This window comes from Babylonia areolata, chromosome 2 (assembly GCF_041734735.1).
Source record: "Babylonia areolata isolate BAREFJ2019XMU chromosome 2, ASM4173473v1, whole genome shotgun sequence".
NCBI classification, from domain to species: Eukaryota; Metazoa; Mollusca; class Gastropoda; order Neogastropoda; family Buccinidae; genus Babylonia; species Babylonia areolata.
This window is the reverse complement of record NC_134877.1, coordinates 40080375-40098292: the sequence shown is the minus strand read 5'-3', so window position 1 is coordinate 40098292 and position 17918 is coordinate 40080375. Positions and strand designations below refer to the sequence as shown.

Genomic DNA, 17918 nt, shown 5'->3' with positions numbered 1-17918 from the left:
TAAAATTCCCATATGGAAATAGCACTTGGAATGTTTGCTTTACAGATTATTACGACTGGACCTTGTGGTACGAGATGATGACGGGAATGTCCTTGAACCCACACGTCATAGCACTGTTGAAATCTACAAAAGAGTAAGCATGTTAATGGTTGCTTTCACCTGAATCTCAACACTTATCACTGATGCATTAATGTGATATTAAGACCACATTTCTGAAACTGCCTGTACATTATGATTGAACTAAATTAGGAGTGGTTTCATTTCTGAAAAAGATGCACACCAAAATAAGGTGTGAAAATTGTTTTGAATATATATATATATATATATATATATTTATTTGAGAAAGAGAGTTAATATGAAAAAGAAGAAAGAAAAGAAAAGTACTGATTGGCATGTGTGAGGTATTGTTACTTGTTTGTTTTCTCCTTGAATGAAGTGATAGACAGTGGCTGGAAGACAGGAAGGGTGATGAGAATGATGGAGTGTTGTATGCTTTGCCACCATTAGGGTTGTGTTTTATGAATTGATTAGTTGGATTGGTTCTGATGTTTGTTATGATTATCAGTGTGTTTGAATGTATTATCCATCTATTGTTTGATTGATTGGTGGGTTTTGATGCCATTTTTCATTGACATTTGTTGATTTGTTTTGATTTCTTGTACTGTACACTAGTTGATTTAAAGTCTTCATGCATGTGTTAGTGCCTGTTTTTAACATACATTTTGTTCCTCTGTGTCATAAATTATGTGTCAGTACTATTTCTTTTGATGCTGATGTTTTTATATATTTTGTAGTGATTTATATGATTATGGTCTAATGGTTATGGAATATTTAGAATCAAGACACTTATAAGCAGACACATAAGCATACACACATACATACTTTGTGTATGATGGCGTAGGTATACTGCCACATTGTCCATATGATGCTGTAAGTGTACTTCACAACAAATCAAGCTCCGTATACATGTTTACTGTTCCATGTTATTGTATTCTTGGCTGCAAACTGTCATTAAGAAGATTAGTGCTTGATATATATATATATATATATATATATATATATATATATATATATATATATATATATATATCGATGTGTATGTATATATGTATATACACATACATACATATATACATACATACATATATACAATAACATGTAACAGTAAACATGTATACGGAGCTTGATTTGTTGTGGAGTACACTTACAGCATCATATGAACAATGTGGCAGTATACCTACACCATCATACACACGTGTGTATATATATGTGTGTATATGGCACCCACACTGTTCTTCATTCTCTTCTCTGCCATGCTGATTGACACCTTCCAAGACTGTGACCGGGGCATCTACATTCAGTTTCGCACAGATGGCAAACTCTTCAACTTGCAGCAACTCCATGCCAGGTCCAGGATGTTTGAGGCACTGTTGAGAGAGTTCCTCTTTACTGATGACTGCGGGCTTGCTGCACACACCCATGAGGACATGCAGTTCATTATGGACAGGTTCTCAACCTCCTGCAGGCGCTTTGGACTCACCATCAGCCTCAGCAAGACCGAGTCCATGTACCAACCAGCTAGCTCACAAAACGCAGCAATGGAGCCCTTGATGCAGAAGTGATGCTGCGCATCGCCAAGGCCAGCTCCTCCTTTGGCAGACTCAACAACAGGCTGTGGAACAACAATGGCATCAGGCTCAGCACCAAGATGAAAACCTACAGAGCTGTTGTGCTGACCACCTTGTTGTACTGCTGTGAAACATAGACGACATATCGCCGTCACATTCAACAACTTGAGCAGTTTCACCAGAGACACCTATGAAAGATACTTGGCATAAAGCGGCAAGTCAGGGTCTCCAACCTGCAGGTCCTAGAGAGGAGCGGCCTGCCCAGCATTGAAAGCCTGCTGATCCAGTGTCAGCTATGCTGGACAGGACATGTTGTCTGCATGACAGACAGCAGGATCCCAAAGATGCTTTTGTAGGCCAGCTGGAAGAAGGCCACCGTGAACTTGGAAGAGCCTGCAAGCACTTCAAGGACACCTTGAAGACAAACCTCAAAGCCTGTGACATAGACATCGCTTCCTGGGAAACTGATGCCTTCACCGCTTTTGCTGGAGGATGCTGTGCTCTAGTGGCATAAAGACGTTTGAAAACGAGACAACGCTGGCCATTAAGGAGAAGTGTGAGCAAAAGAAGCAGGGCTCAACTTCTGGAGACATTTCCCTTGCAACACCTGTGGCAAGTGCTGCGCATCCAGAATTGGCCTCTTCTCCCATATGAGGACACACACTGACAGATAGGCCTGCCTGCCTACTCATCCGTCGGACCGACGGGAGACTCCATCATCATGTGTGTATATGTATATATGTGTGTGTGTGTGTGTGTGTGTGTGTGTGTGTGTATATATATATATATATATATGTATATATATATATATGTATAAAGAGAGAGAGATTGCAAACAATGTTGTTGTTTTTTCAGCATGTTGATGCAGCTGAACAAATACGGAAGCGCTCAGTAAGTACTTGCCTCATGTAAAATGTTTCTTATCTTTCTTGGACTGTCTGTCATTCCTTGTGTTAAGGTGGCAGTTTGGTTGTATGAATCTATTTCTCTCACTCTCTATAATTGTTTTGAACTGATTTGATGCTGCATTTAGAAATTGCTCCCAATCGAGCCATACAATTATGTGACCTGATTGAAGACATAATTTGACAAAAAACAAAAACGCCAGAGAATCGACAGACAGACAGAAAAACTGAAAAAACTTATCCGTATGAAGAGCACAGGAACAGGAGTCAAGATGGCTGCTGGAAAAAGAGGGAGCTAGTCAGGGATACAGAGGGGAGGTAACCTACTTCCGGGAGGTTATCGTCTGTAGCTACTTTTGTTTTCTCCGCATAGGCAGATAATAGTTTGCACAGGACAGGAATCAGACTCCCTGCCAGAGTCTGCACTAGTGGGTCACGGTAAGTATGTTAGATAAACATAATTTTAGGAAAAAAATTCCCTATTACATAGAATGTGAAAGTATACAGAGACATTAACCCCTAGGCTGCCTATATGACGAGATGGCTTGTCAGTGTAAGCATGTATGCTTTGCTGCCACAATGACGAGATATCTCGTCATTGAAATAATCTGATTTTCCCTGATTAGCATTGAGTTTGTTGACAAAAATACTGGCAGCTTTAGCTTGAGGAATTTTTCTAGATTCAGTTCATAGCTAGAAACCCCACTACGTCATGAGGCAGTCCTTTATTTGAACATTTTGGTTGGGTTACAGCTGCAGTGTTTGCCTGGCTTCTCTCCTCGCTCGCTCAACAGAATGTCAAGATATGCGATCGTGGTGCACAAAATCAACCAAAATTGCTTTCTTTAGCTGATGCTCAGAAAGAATTGAAGCGAAAATTTGAAGGAGAAGACAGTGATGAACTTTTATTGGACGATTTGATGAAAATAAATGGAGCAATGATGAGACTGGGCAAGATAATGACTATCAGTGAGTGATGACGGCTGCACAGTTGTAGTAGACAACAGAAAGTTATTGAATTATTAGCAGGACACATTGTGAGTGATATTCTTGCCACTCAGCCAATGGGGTCTTATGAGAACTGGATAAAGTAACCGTGTGAGAGGGGTGAAGAGGAGTGGGGTGGAGACCGGGGAGGGGTGGGGGGATGTTGCCTCACATCCATGTTATGACTTGGAGTAGACACAATGGTTTGTGTATCTTTCTCTTTTTATTATTATTATTATTATTATTATTGTGGTTGTTCTTGTATAAATTGTGTGTACAGGTATTATCCATTTGTCCAGAAAATGTTATATTTTAGTGGAAATTACCTGACTAATGTTTGTAATGAACAAGTTGAAGATGTGACAAAAAACAAAACAGTGATTTCAAAACAACAGCATGTCACTGAAAATATATAAAACTGGAAAACATCATGTGCTCTGTATTCTTTATTCATTTACCTTTCAGAAAATATTATTTATGGGTCTTTCTCTAAGAAGAAAATAGATTTCACTTGAATCGCATTTCCTTGGCAGCAAAAGGGTTAACTCAGTACCTGGCTGTGATTTTAGCCTTGTCTGGGTCATGACCTGGTATCTGTTATTTTATTTTACTATTTTTAATCAGAAATAAAATACATGTTCTTTTGCAACAGTTTGAAAGAGACACTGTGATTTCATTTTCAGTCCTTGTGCAAATGTATTAATGTTGAAAAAATGATTTGGATTTGATATGAGTAGATGTTTATTGTTTTTGTCAATATGTACTGTATAGCTATAAATCTGTTTGGTTGGTCTTTGTAGCTGTTTGGGCTTTAAACAAATGCTTCAGTTAAACTGATTTGATTGGGTTTTTTTCTGAATTGAATGTCTGTCTGTGTTTTTTTGCATAAAATAGATATGACTTGAAAAGCCGGACTGAAGTTTATCTTCGGGCTGTTCAATCAGTAATGGCATTCACTTGAAAGATCATGTAAGTTTCTGACCAGGATGCATAGAAAGAGTGAGATCAAGTTCCGTTGCAGGCTTTTAATTATTGTATTGTATTACTTTTTTTTTTTTTTTATTACAAGAGATTCCTCTGAGTGAAATTTGGGCTGCTGTCCTAGGGGAGAGTGCATGGCCACAGTGCAGCACCACCCTTGTTTTCTTTCTGCAAGTGTATTTGTTTTACTTTCGAAGTGGATTTTGTTAAGAATTTTGCCAGGGACAACCCACTTGTTCCCATGGGTTCTTTTATGTTCACAAAGTGCATGCTTAACACGGGACCTCCGTTTATTGTCTTAACCAAATGACTAGCATTCAGACCACCACTGAAGGTCTAGTGGGGGAGGGGAGAAACCTGAGAGTTAGGAATATGAACCCACACACTCAGATTCTCTCACTTTCTAGACGGACACTTAGCAATCACTCTTCTTAGTGGTTCTTATGTTTACAAAATGCTGTAGAAAGTTGACTTCAGACTTTATTACATCCTCATACAATTAGGAAAATTTACTTGTAATCAGGTAAAGACACAAAATACAAGCACAATGACATACCTGCTCGTGGCCCCCTTCCCTCCCAACCTTCCTTTCTCCCTTCCCCATGCGCAATCACAATGCACACTTCTTAGTGCACATGCGAGCACACACGTACTCTCAATCGCCACGCTCACCACCACCCCAAAACCCTCCATGCACATTCTTGTGCATAATGCTGTTGCACTAAGTTACCACTTGAATAAAACACTGGCCACTTTGAATTTTGTGAAGTTCTAAAAGAAAACACTGAAATGCTCAATATATATGCGCTTGTATACTCAGGGACTCAAAGGAGTTAACTCGTAGGGGGATAGAGAGTGTGAGTGAGTGTGTGTGTGTGCAATGAACAACCCGCATAGAAAAAAAAGCATCTATCAGATGAACTGTTTTATGATGTACAGAGTCACCATGAAGCAGAAAATGACACCAGACCTTCCTGGCCGTCCAGTTTCAACCTGTACGTCATGCTGAGAAACTATGTGTGCAAGATTGGTGAAGATGCTGACATTCTCATGAACATCTATGATTCCAAAGAGGGATGCTTCATCAGGTGACTTGGTTTTCCTATCTGTTGTGCTTCTGAACATGTTGGAGTCAGTGACAAGTGTACACAGCATTGATTTTGATGATTATTTTGATTTGTATGATTCTTGTTGAGGAAAAGAGTGCATGTATAGGGGTGGGTGGGGGTGGATATATTACTTTGTAGTGGTGGCAAGAGGTAAAGGTATAGTTTGTGGATATTGTGTGTGGGTTGGGCAGGGATGAAGGATCGTGCTTGGTGTCTGTCTTTGTTGCTTTTTATGTTGTTTTTATCTTTAGCTGGTCTGCTTGGTGTTTTACAGATTGATTACTGTGTGATTACTGATTTAAACTATTTTCTCATTTTTGCTTTCTTTTTTATCGCTTCACTTTTATTTTTTGATAAAGCTTTGTGCATATGGTATATAGTACTGTTCTATGCATGTGCTTGTAATGCATACTTTTAGCTTTCTAGGTCTAAAAACTGTTGCAAAAAAAATTTTACATGGATGATCAACAAAAGAAATAAAGCTGATATTTTTATTTTTAGTTACAACCATATTTTGCTGCCTGTTATCATTCAGAGATCAGTGCACTTGTGCTTTGTTGGGACAGTATTCTTGATTCTGTTTTTTTTTTTTTCTCTTCTGATCTTTGTCTGTTATGTGTGGTTGCAGTGAGAATTACCTGGTCAAGTGGACCAAAGAAGGTGTGCCCAAAGACATTGAGATGCTCAACAACTTCAGGGTGGTTTTCACTGTAAGAAATTATTAAGTTAGATGATAGTCTTTTCTTGTTGTTGGTGGTGTAGAACTGTTATTTGTGTGTATCCTGAATCGTTTGCTTTTCCATTTTGTTATTATTATTTTTTTCTCTCCATACTCTTATTATTGTTCTTTGTTGTCTTGGTTTGTTACAAAAAAGAATTTAAAAATACCACCATCCCTACCATTTTGCCCCCCCCCCCCCAATTCTCCCCATATAAAAAAGAGAAAATGTTCTGTTTTGTACAGCATGCTGCATTGTTCTGCAATACATTTCACTGATTGTGTGTGTGTGTGTGTGTGTGTGTGTGTGTGTGTGTGTGTATATATGTCATTGTTATAAATTAAAATGTCATATTTTAAACCATCCATGTACCAGAACAATTTCATTTTGGACATGATCATAATGATTATTATTGTTGTTGCTGCTGCTATAAGTAAAGGTGACAGGTGAATAAATGTTTTTGAGTTGAATCTGAGTTATACTTGAACACAACTTTATTTGAAGTAACTGTTTGTAGAATTGCAAAGTACATGCATGTAGAAATGTATGCTGAGAAGTGAATATGTGTACACATAATTGAAGATATGTCTGTTCTGACATGTATGTATTTTTGTGTGTGTGTACATTCAGTATAATCTGCTGCATGGATTAATTTTTATATTAAACTAAAGAAAGAGCATTTTAAATATGACCTGTTTCGAAAGAGACCTAGCCCACCAAATGTTGAGAACAAAAGGGGACAGTTCTGAGAGTGCTGCTGGGTGTGAAATCTGAATCTATAGCAGAAGATGAATTAACACACCTATCTAGTGCATGATGTTCTGTCATTTCCTTTGGACCATTAATCATACAGCAAAGTTGAAAGCAGTAACTTGCTTATCATGAACAAGTTGTTTCTTTCTTCTATGTCTAGTTATGCAGCTGCAGCTTTCATCTGCCACTCATGTTGACAAACAGGGGAAAAACCAGTAACCATGCAGTGTTGTGATGAGTTTGCCACAAAGAGAACTGCTTGAATTTCATACAGTAATTACTTGTGACGAAAAAGTATTACACAACATTGCAATACAGTGCAGTGAAGTGCTATGCAATACAATGCACCCTGTGTTGATGAACAGGATCTGGGATCCAGGGACAGACAGAGAGAGAGGGTGTACCTGGTCTTCCAGATTGTTCGCAAAGGTAACGTTTCAGTGTCTGTGATGCACCCTTTTAGTCTGTACAACTTCTTTCCATAGTTCCATATCAGTAATGCTGTTTGGTGTGTGTGTGTGTGTGTGTGTGTGTGTGTTGTGTGTTTTGTTTTTTTTTGTTTGTGTGTGTGTGTGTGCATGTGCGTGCGCACACATTGCAGGCTCATGCATGAGAGAGAGGGGGCTGGACATGTAGAAGGCAGGGATGGAGGGAAAGAGAGGGGAGATGGGAGGGAGGGACAAGAGGGGGGAGGAAGGGGGAGAAAGAGAAAGAGAGGTTCTGTGTGTATTTGCTTTTGTAGCATGTTGCTTGGTTTGTTTGTTTTTATAGTTTTCACATATTTTAACAAGGGTATTAATTTTGCTATTTTCTCTGTTCAGGAGACAGATTGTGGGTGTGGTGGAGAATAGTATTACTGTATTTGTATTTATTACTTGCCTTCACAGCTAATTTAAAATCTTCATCATTTAGATAAGAAGACATATAAAAGGCAAGTGAAATAGAGTTCACAAGCCCTGACAATGTTGATTTTGCATTGCAGGAGTGATGGATCCTCGTAATGTCGACAACAAGAAACAGACTCAGGGAATTCGCAGACCCTTTGGTGTAGCTGGTATGTATATGTTTGTGTCAGTATTATGTCCGTATTTTTTTTCATTCATTCTGTTATTTATTTATTTATACATTGTTAGATGTCTTTCGTTCATACTTTTTTGCTATTTCAGTACAGTTTTCAGTCATGACAATTGTGTAACTTATGCAAAGTGATTTTTATATTGCTGATATTATTTCTAGTCAGTTGTGCTTAAAACATTGTGTCTGCTATTTATTTACATTAAATAAAGATAATAGAAAGGAACAGATTCTGTTCAGTACACATTGCAAATAAATGAACTTTAAAAAAATATAAATCATTATACTGTTACCATGATCACCAGCCACAGAGCTGTTTCAAAACAGCGGCAATGCCAAACAGATTAAAACTGCAAAGGATTTTGTTTTTATATTCTTAGGTGCTAGAAACCATTCTTTAATTCTGCCAAAATACCTGACACTTTCAAAAGAGGAACAGAACAACTCTTAGTTGTTCAAGGCAAGGCAAGGGAAGGCAAGACAAGAAGTTCATTTCACTTGCCCCCAGGTGCAAACAAGCAAATACAAATAAACAAGTAAGTTTTCCTTAGTAATTGAATAATGAGGCAAACAAGCATAGTACAAATCAACATCAGAACATGAACATTCTCATAAAAAGAAATCTGGACTTTGTGGGGGTGAAAAAGTTAGTATGTTGTCAATGGTACTTTTCAGCCATGGACATTACAGACCTGATACACGGACTGAGAGAGAGCAAGGAAGATGATCAGCACTTCATTCCCTTTCAGCAGTGAGTGGTACTTTGTTGTATGATGGGAAACGTGTCTGGCCTACAGAATGTTAGAAAATTTGCTGTGAGTTGATTGTTTAATTGACAGCCTCTCAGTTTTGATTACTTGCTGTGTCTTCTCCTGTTTTCATTTCTTTCTCTGCCTGTCTCTTGCTCTCTGTCTCTCTTTCTTTCTCGTTCTCTGGATTTGCCTGTCATGTCTTTCATGTTCTTGCAGCTTGTGAAAACTGGATTAAGTCACCAAAAACAAAAGTACCAGTATTGTGAACTAGTATGGTTTGACTGCCATCTGCGGCCAGGGGGAGTTAAGATGTACAGTGAACCAGTATGTTTGCCTGCCAGGTGTGAACAAGGGGAGTTCAGATGTATAGTGAATCAGTATGGTTGGACTGCCAGGTGTGAACAGGAGTAAGGATGTACAGTGAAACAGCATGGTTGCCTGCCAGGTGTGAACAGGGGGGGGAGTTAAGATGTGTAGTGGACCAGTATTGTTGAACTGCCAGATGTGGCCAGGGGGAGTTAAATAGTGAACCAGTATTGTTGAACTGCCAGATGTGGCCAGGGGGAGTTAAATAGTGAACCAGTATTGTTGAACTGCCAGATGTGGCCAGGGGGAGTTAAATAGTGAACCAGTATTGTTGAACTGCCAGATGTGGCCAGGGGGAGTTAAATAGTGAACCAGTATTGTTGAACTGCCAGATGTGGCCAGGGGGAGTTAAATAGTGAACCAGTATTGTTGAACTGCCAGATGTGGCCAGGGGGAGTTAAATAGTGAACCAGTATTGTTGAACTGCCAGATGTGGCCAGGGGGAGTTAAATAGTGAACCAGTATTGTTGAACTGCCAGGTGTGGCCAGGGGGAGTTAAATAGTGAACCAGTATTGTTGAACTGCCAGGTGTGGCCAGGGGGAGTTAAATAGTGAACCAGTATTGTTGACTGCCAGGTGTGGCCAGGGGGAGTTAAATAGTGAACCAGTATTGTTGAACTGCCAGGTGTGGCCAGGGGGAGTTAAATAGTGAACCAGTATTGTTGAACTGCCAGGTGTGGCCAGGGGGAGTTAAATAGTGAACCAGTATTGTTGAACTGCCAGATGTGGCCAGGGGGAGTTCATGGACACACTAGTGAAGAAAGTCATCAGTGCCAGAGACATCAACCACAAAGGTCAGGGGCTGTGGGTCAGCCTTAAAGTGTTGCCCGGGGATCTCAAACAGGTGAGTAGGTTGTGCTCGATCTTCAAAGTCAGCAAGTCTGCTGATAAAAAAAAGATATATAATGTGTGTGTGTGTGTGTGTGTTGTGAATCTGCAGTACTGGCCAAATAAGCCAGGTAGCAGTGACAATGGAAAGGAGGGATTGTAGGTAGCTGAGAATGTTTGGTGATGAAAACTCACATTTAATTTGGAGACCAGCAATAAGATAGTTTTTGACTATTGATCTTATGTCAAGTTTGATGTCTTCTGCTTTCGCTTTTCGATATGTTCATCAAAAGTTGAGGTTAACATGAGCACCAGAAATTTGATAACTTTTTGACATCTCCACCAACAGTTAAGTTCAATATTGATACCAGTAATATGATTGCTTTGTTGAATATGTGCAGAAAGTGCATTGCATTAATTGATAATTTGTGTATATTTGCTGTAATTGGAATTCCCTTGTTTGCAAATGGAAGTGGGTTTCCATCTTGTCTGAGTAAATGTTGGTCACAGTGCTAAGATGAATGAATAAATGAAGAAAGAATTTTAAAAAAGGTTAAGGAAAGAATGAGCATGTAACAGTTGAAGAGTTTTTCCTTTAATGATTGCTTGATCTAGATAGAGTGAATGCATTCCATCCCGACAAAGTGTTTGAAGAAACAGATGAATTTGAGAATATAATTCTATGTGATCTGTTTGCCAGAGGTCTGTCAGCAAGGCAGGAAAACATAGGTTTGGGATTCAAACACAGTGATCGTGGAAATGAGCATGACTTATAAATAACTGAGATGGTTTATATGGTGAAATGTGATTACAGTATGGATTGTTATTTTATTTCCGTCAGTCTTTGGTGAAGAGTTCAAAACTTTCTTTTGAGAGTACAGATCATATGTTGTTGCTGACTAGATAGCTGTTGTTAATGATCTCTCAGGACTGTCCACACAGAATCCAGCAAGACCGACAGTGATAATGTAGTCTTGGAGGACATGATGGAAAATGCTTTTTTTGTTTTCCCAGGTGAAGGAAGAACACATGCATCTGATTTTGCCTGGCACGGCTGAGGCCAGAAAAATGGGCTTTCCTGAGGTGATAATGCCAGGTAATTGAAGTGGACTGCTTGTCTTCCCTACAGTTTGTATAGCATCTTGCCTAGAGTTCTTTTCTTGGAGGATTACATTATTTTGTGCATGACTACTTACATTTTTTGATATTCAGATCATCCTTTTCTAATAACTAGCAGGTGGGTCTCATTGGTTTGCTGGAAGATTTTGTCTTCTAAATTTTGTGTACATGCCTGATTTTGTTAAATGTCGGATGGACTGTATATGTACATGGAATTTGATCAAACTCTGAGGTTTTATATTTTATTAGTGATATAACTGATGAGAGTCATAATAGTTTTAAATGGAACTAGGTATGATCACATGATTGTGATTAAAAAAAAAGACATGTAATTTTTGTTCAACTTTTATTTGCTCTTTACACGCATCTCTTACACATCTGCATGAGAACACACAGAGATCGAACAAATGGTGATGCGAACAGACAAATGTGTGTAGGCACATTGGTACATGCTCACCATACACACACACACACACACACACACACACACACACACACATGCTCACATGCATGTGCAATGTGCATGGTCAGACACTCCTTACATGTATGTTTGCATGCATATACTCACTCATGCAATCACAGTGCATGTGTATAAATTTGAATCTGTACACACGCATGTGTATACACACAAACCTACATGCACACATGTAGCAGGCATGGATACATGCACCCAAGTGCACACACACATGTGAAATAAGCAAATAGCAAATAGGTAATGAATACTTGAGCACAATAGCTCTGAAGTAAGTTTTATCTACCAGTAAACCTTAAAAACAGGAAGAGCAGAAAAAAGTTTGATGTGAATGTTGTTGATATAACAGTGTCAGGTTTTGTTGTTTCCAAACAAATCCAGCGGACGGTAAGACATGTGGTCAGCATCAAAAGCTTTTCTATCTTCATTGTTGGAATATTAAGATGGACGTGTCTCTTCAACAGCTTTAGATTTTTATTTATCCACATTTACTCTTGGGTGTTTTTGTGTGTGTTTTTTTTGACAGCTTTTAGTTATGTTTTTCTATTTTCTATCTTATTCAGTTGTAGTGTGTGGCTTTGTCATGAGTTTTACTCTGAAGGTTTTTGTTCTGTGGTTACTTTGTCATGAATTCTTCTATCATTGTTTTGCTGGACAGTGTATTTTATTCACTGCAGTGTTTGTGCGAATTTCTTGTAACTTGCATCCTGTAAACATGTGTATTTGTATTGTCCTTGTTGACTGCTTGTAAAAATTGACCTTTTTTGTTTGGTTTGATGTGATGCAGCAGATATGCATTGGTGTCTGAAATATTAATGTTCCTTAATTTGTGTTATAGAATATGCTGCAGATAAAGTAAAATAAATTTTGGTTTTGTTTGGTCTCTTATCCCATACCCAATTCCTTTTTGTGTTTATGACTATTTCCCACTTTGTGTTGAGGTGTCTGAGTTTCATGAAACCTATTTTTGTTTTTGACTTGGATGTGTTCCTCTCTGTTGTCATCTGTACCTGCTTTGTGAGTCTGTTTTGTTGGTCTTTATTGTCATTGTCACCAATTTCAGGCTGTATCATAGTCTGGATGTGTGGGGAAAAAAAAGAAAGAAAAAGATGTCCAGTTTCAAGGGATGTATTTGAGCAGGGATTTAATGTGATTTCAACATATGATTAAAAAAATCAAAATATTTTCTAGGCAATCTCTGTCAAGAGATTCTGTCTTTCAGTTATGTTGCTGTTGCAATGAATATATGCATATTATTGTGTTGTGTTTATCTTTGGTTTTGAGGCTGATGTTTTCCTGTGTTTGCATATTATTAGTAATAGGCCTCCGTCGGTCAGTGTTGACAATGGATAAATCCTTGTGCATGTCTGCCTTGCTGGTACAATGCTGCCTGTGGCTGAACAGACCAATACATGGATGACAGTCTCTGTCAGACAAGTCAGATCTGTGGGTTGACTCTGTGCTGTTCCAACTAAAGCAATCCTTACTGTGTGTTTGCTTTTCTTCTGCTGCACACATCAGTCTTTATTCTCCTGATTGGTCTCCAACTGGAGGGATTATCTGCGAGGTCCTCGGTGCTCTGTGTCAATTTTGAGAGCCTTTAGATCCTTTTTGCAGATGTCTTTGAAGTGCAGCTTTGGCCGACCAGTGTCTCTCTAAACTGACGTCAGTTTTCCATAGAAGTCTTTGGGGATTTGGCTCTCTTCCATATAATGGACGTGGCCCAGTCAGTGAAGCCTGTGCTGTCTGAGTAGAGTGAACGTGATTTGGAGGCCAGAACAAGACAGCACTTGGATGTTGGGAAGTTTGTTCTTCCACTATATGCCTAGGATGTGGCGAATACACCGCAAGTGGGAGGCATTCAGTCTCTTCTGCTTCGGGTAGGTTGACCACGTATCACTCCCATAGAGCAGTGCACTGACAGTGCAGGCATTGTACACTGCCGTCTTGGTCATGACAGAGAATTAGGAGTTCTCCCACACTTGAGTGGTGAAGCGGGCAAGTGTAGTTAGCTGTCTATAGTTTTAAGACTGGTGTTTGAAGATTATTTCTTCCAGTAACTATGTTACTATTAAAGTGTTTGCATTTCCTCATGTTGTAAACAAGAACCAAAACTGCAGTGTAGTTTGTGGCTGTATAAAGTGGGTATAATGTGTAAATGTGTACAAATCATACATGTGTGTGTGCGTGCGTATGTGTGTGTGTGTGTGTATGTTGTTTGAGGGTGATAGAAAGGGGGACAAAATGCATGAGGAAAATGCCAAGCTTTTTCTTTGCCGGGCTGGCTTACATAAATTTTCATTTCATCCATGTACATATTTATTTTGACATATCTTTTTGATTTATGTGTGTGGAAGTTTTAGGTGCGTGAGTGTGCATGTGCATGTGTATGTGTATGTGCGTGTGTTGAAGTTATACCTGGAATAGAAATCTTGAGGACTTTTATTTAATGAGAGTTTTGGTTTTGTGTTCTTATCCTGGACAAAATGATGTTGAAGAAGATGAAATGTTTAGTTTTAGTTTTTGTTATGTTTGTTCTTTTTAAATGAATGAAGGAGGGTGGAATACAACTGATTATGACATGTCATGCTGATAGATGTCTGTTAGACAGAATCTTTCATTGGACAGTATCTTTCAGGTCTGGGAAAAAGTTATTATTGGATAGTTTTGTCATGTGTGTGAACCTGTGTGTGTGTGGTTAGGTGGGTGGGGAGTTTGTGTGGGGGAGGGGGGGCGGGGGGGTGTTAAACCATATATCTGGACAAGAAATTGTAGATTGTTCAACATTGTTGAAGTAAATAGTATAACCTTTGTCCTTGTGAAAGGTCAAGGTTACAGTGTAAATAAATATCTTTTGGCATGTGTGAACAGTAACAGTTTACAGATGGACTGATTCTCATGTAGCTTGCATTACTGAATGTGCAGTTTAGTTCATCAGTTAATATCAGTTTAAAAAATCATGGCTCCAATGCTGTCTTCTTCTTTCTTTTTTTCAATATCTTTTTTAACTTATTATGTCTGACACTTGTTTTGATTTCATGAAATGTTATGCACAAAATTAAAATGGTAACTCTAAAAGACTTAACAATGTTTTATTTAGCAACCTTTGCAAAAGGCGTGTGTCTTTTGAAGTTTCAATTTCAGTTCCAGTTTCTCAAGGAGGTGCCACTGCCTTTGGACAAATCCATATGCTACACCACATCAGCTAGGCAGATATCTGACAACAGCATAACCAAACATGCTGTTCAGACCTTGAGCGCATGCATATGTTTGTGTACCTATTAGAGTGGATTTCTTCTACTGAATATTGCCAGATGAGAACATTTTTGTTGTATGGGTTCTTTTTCAGTGCATCAAATGCATGCTGCACACACAGCCTCGGTTTATCATCTCATTTGAATAACTAGATGCTTCGTTTGATTTTTCAGTCAAACTTGGGTCAAAGAGTGAATTGAACCCAGACCCCTCATGGACACTGTACTGGAAGATAAGCGTCAGACACTTTGTCACCTTCTTCTCACATCTCTTAGAATAAACTGTCATTGAAGACAGTTTCAGCTCTTAAAGGTGTTACATTTATTCATTCCTGCTGTTAATGCGGCTAAAGATAGTATTGTTTTCTGTTGCAACCAATACTGAATGAAAAGAAAAATGGGATGAGGTGTGTTTTAGAGAGATAATAGAAGAAAGAAGTTAGCTTTGTTAGAAGGTCTCATGTCCTGATGAACTGGTTAACTGCTGGATGAAAATTATTTTGAGTCTTATAGCCAACGAACAGGTTTATGCCACACAGTTCAGCTTGTTTTGGTAGCTATTGTTATTTATTTAAGGAATTCTATGTATTTTGGGTATGACAACTGTGTGTGTGACAGGACCAAAAACTGTAGATGGTTGGTGATGGTTTGTTCTGCCCAGGTGACGTGAGAAATGACATCTACCTCACTCTGCGCTGTGGGGAGTTCAACAGAGGAGCGAAGACCACAGATAAAAATGTGGAGGTTTCCATTTATGTCTGTGACCATAAAGGAGATGTGATGAAGGTTTGCCCTTACTCTATTGCTTTTTTGTGTGTGTTTGGGCTGGGGAGGGGTGGGGATGGGGCGGAGGTTAGATACGCTGATAACAAAAAAACAACAAAAAGCCACCACCACAAACACCACAAAAAACAACAAAAAAGCAAGCAAACAACAAAAACTGGATATTAAAGCTTGTTTGCTTGAATATATGTGTGTGAGTGTGTGTGTGCATATAGACAAAGACGTCAATCTGTTGCTGAGTCTTATGCAGCTATCAGCTGAGTCTTATTAGCTGTTAGAGTCATCTCTAAGTTTTCTCATCTGAACTCAGAGGAGCGAGAGTGAAAAAGTAGTTTGAAAGAAAGTAGTGTGATTTTGAAGAAAGTTTGACATCTAATACAAGAGGATCTGGCTGAAAAGACTGTGAGATGGAGTTGACTACTGTTTCAGAATGATTGAAGCAGACTGTGCATGAGATCAGTTCTTTTTTTCCTATAATGCATGTTGATAGGTATCGGTAGCGTTCATGTAGGTAAACAGCATCCATGTATGTATAATGGTGAATTCTGTAATTCTGAGCACATGTGTATCATTGCAGTAAGAACAAGAGACTCCTAACAGTGCCTGTTTCTGTGTTCTTCCAGGAAGTGATCAGCTATGGTTGTGGAGGGGAGATGATGTCTGAGTACAAGTCCATGGTCTACTATCATGAAGATAAACCCAAGTGGTTCGAAATATTTAAGGTATGGGATGCTCAGTTTTTGTGTTTGTGATGATTTGAGGCAAAATTGCTTGTCTTCTTCCAAGCAGTAGGAGTAGTTGTAAACTGCATGCAGTACTTGTGGAAGGAGGGTGGGATGGGGTGAGAGGAATGTAAATTTAGTGAATCTTAAATTTTGTAACCAGCATGAAAATGACATCAAATGGGATTCCTTTATATTCTTGGCAAGATAGTTTTTTTGTCAGCTTTGTAGTTTTTGAAAAAAAAGAAAAGAAAAAAAAAAGAAACAGTTTTGGTGAAGGTAGCTGTCATCACTGCTCTTTTGTACAGACACATAACACACAGAACATGCGCACGTGCCCAAAATCTGTTTTGCAGGTTATTTTCTTGGTTCAGATGGCCTCAGGCACTGCCATAGTCCATGGTTTTCATTGTTGGTTGTTCATATGAAATTCAGATGGTTCTTACATATACATAGAGAAACACACACACATACATGTACACAACGCATACACATGCACACATGTATGCACATACATGCGCTCAGTTCTTACATGCATATACATAGAGAAATACACACACACACGCATATACACAACACATACACATGCACACATGTATGCACATACATGCGCTCAAAGCTCAAAGACCTGGTCTTCATTTTTTTCTGAAAACCTGATGGCTACTTACTACATCACCACTGTGCAGTGCTGCTATTCTTTCTATGTATATGGTTTGATATGGGCAACACATCACTGCGCTGTGGGATGTCATTCTATTTTTTGTTCATACTGTGTGCCACCACGTTGCAAACAACAGTGCTTAGAGCAGATAGACATGCACAGCATTTGCATTGCACAGCATAATCACAGCACAACATGATACAACACCACATATTTTTATATATATATTTTTTATTTATTGTTCCAGATTGCCATTTCAACAGAAGTGGAGTTCAAGGGTCTTCATCTTAAATTTGTATTCCGGCACAGAGCCTCTATTGAAGGTAGAGTACATGTAACATCAGACACTGTCTAAGCGCTGCTGCTTGGTATTATGTATCTTGCTGAAACAAAAAAAAAAGGCAAGGTATTGTTCAGCATATGGTACATTAGTCAGGGAATTTTGCTTACATTGATTGGAGAAGACAAAGGAACTCGGCATCATCCGATTCAGAAGATTCAGAAGACACACCACAGACGGCCACTAAAAGGCTGAACTACATTTTTTGCTTCCACCAGAAACAAGAAAAAAAGAATGGTTGATGTCCACAGTCACACCTTTTTAGACATGCATAGATATGATAGGATAAGTTTTACTGGCTATGCATTCCGAGATGTGGTAACTATGTCAATAAAACACACTTTTGGAAGGGTTAAAAAATGATACATGAGTTTTCATGTGATGTTTCGTTTTATTGTTTGTTGTTAGTAATTGCGTTTCTTTAGGGATTTCAACTTGGCATTTGCCTTTTTCTTATTTTTTCCA

General features: G+C 38.8%; 1 protein-coding gene across 8 annotated transcripts in view; it reads left to right on the top strand.

Annotated features, from left to right (window-relative positions):
• The window catches only part of LOC143301147 (dedicator of cytokinesis protein 1-like), a 93729-nt gene that overhangs the window by 10376 nt on the left and 65435 nt on the right, over positions 1-17918 (top strand). For all 8 annotated transcript variants that reach the window (XM_076615263.1, XM_076615253.1, XM_076615230.1 and 5 more), the window contains exons 7-18: positions 46-133; positions 2484-2519; positions 5441-5589; positions 6239-6320; positions 7448-7511; positions 8065-8136; positions 8832-8907; positions 9998-10118; positions 11117-11198; positions 15609-15733; positions 16354-16452; positions 17361-17436. In XM_076615263.1, the coding sequence (XP_076471378.1) occupies positions 46-133; positions 2484-2519; positions 5441-5589; positions 6239-6320; positions 7448-7511; positions 8065-8136; positions 8832-8907; positions 9998-10118; positions 11117-11198; positions 15609-15733; positions 16354-16452; positions 17361-17436 (1070 nt within the window). The remainder of the gene's footprint in view (positions 1-45; positions 134-2483; positions 2520-5440; positions 5590-6238; positions 6321-7447; positions 7512-8064; positions 8137-8831; positions 8908-9997; positions 10119-11116; positions 11199-15608; positions 15734-16353; positions 16453-17360; positions 17437-17918) is intronic.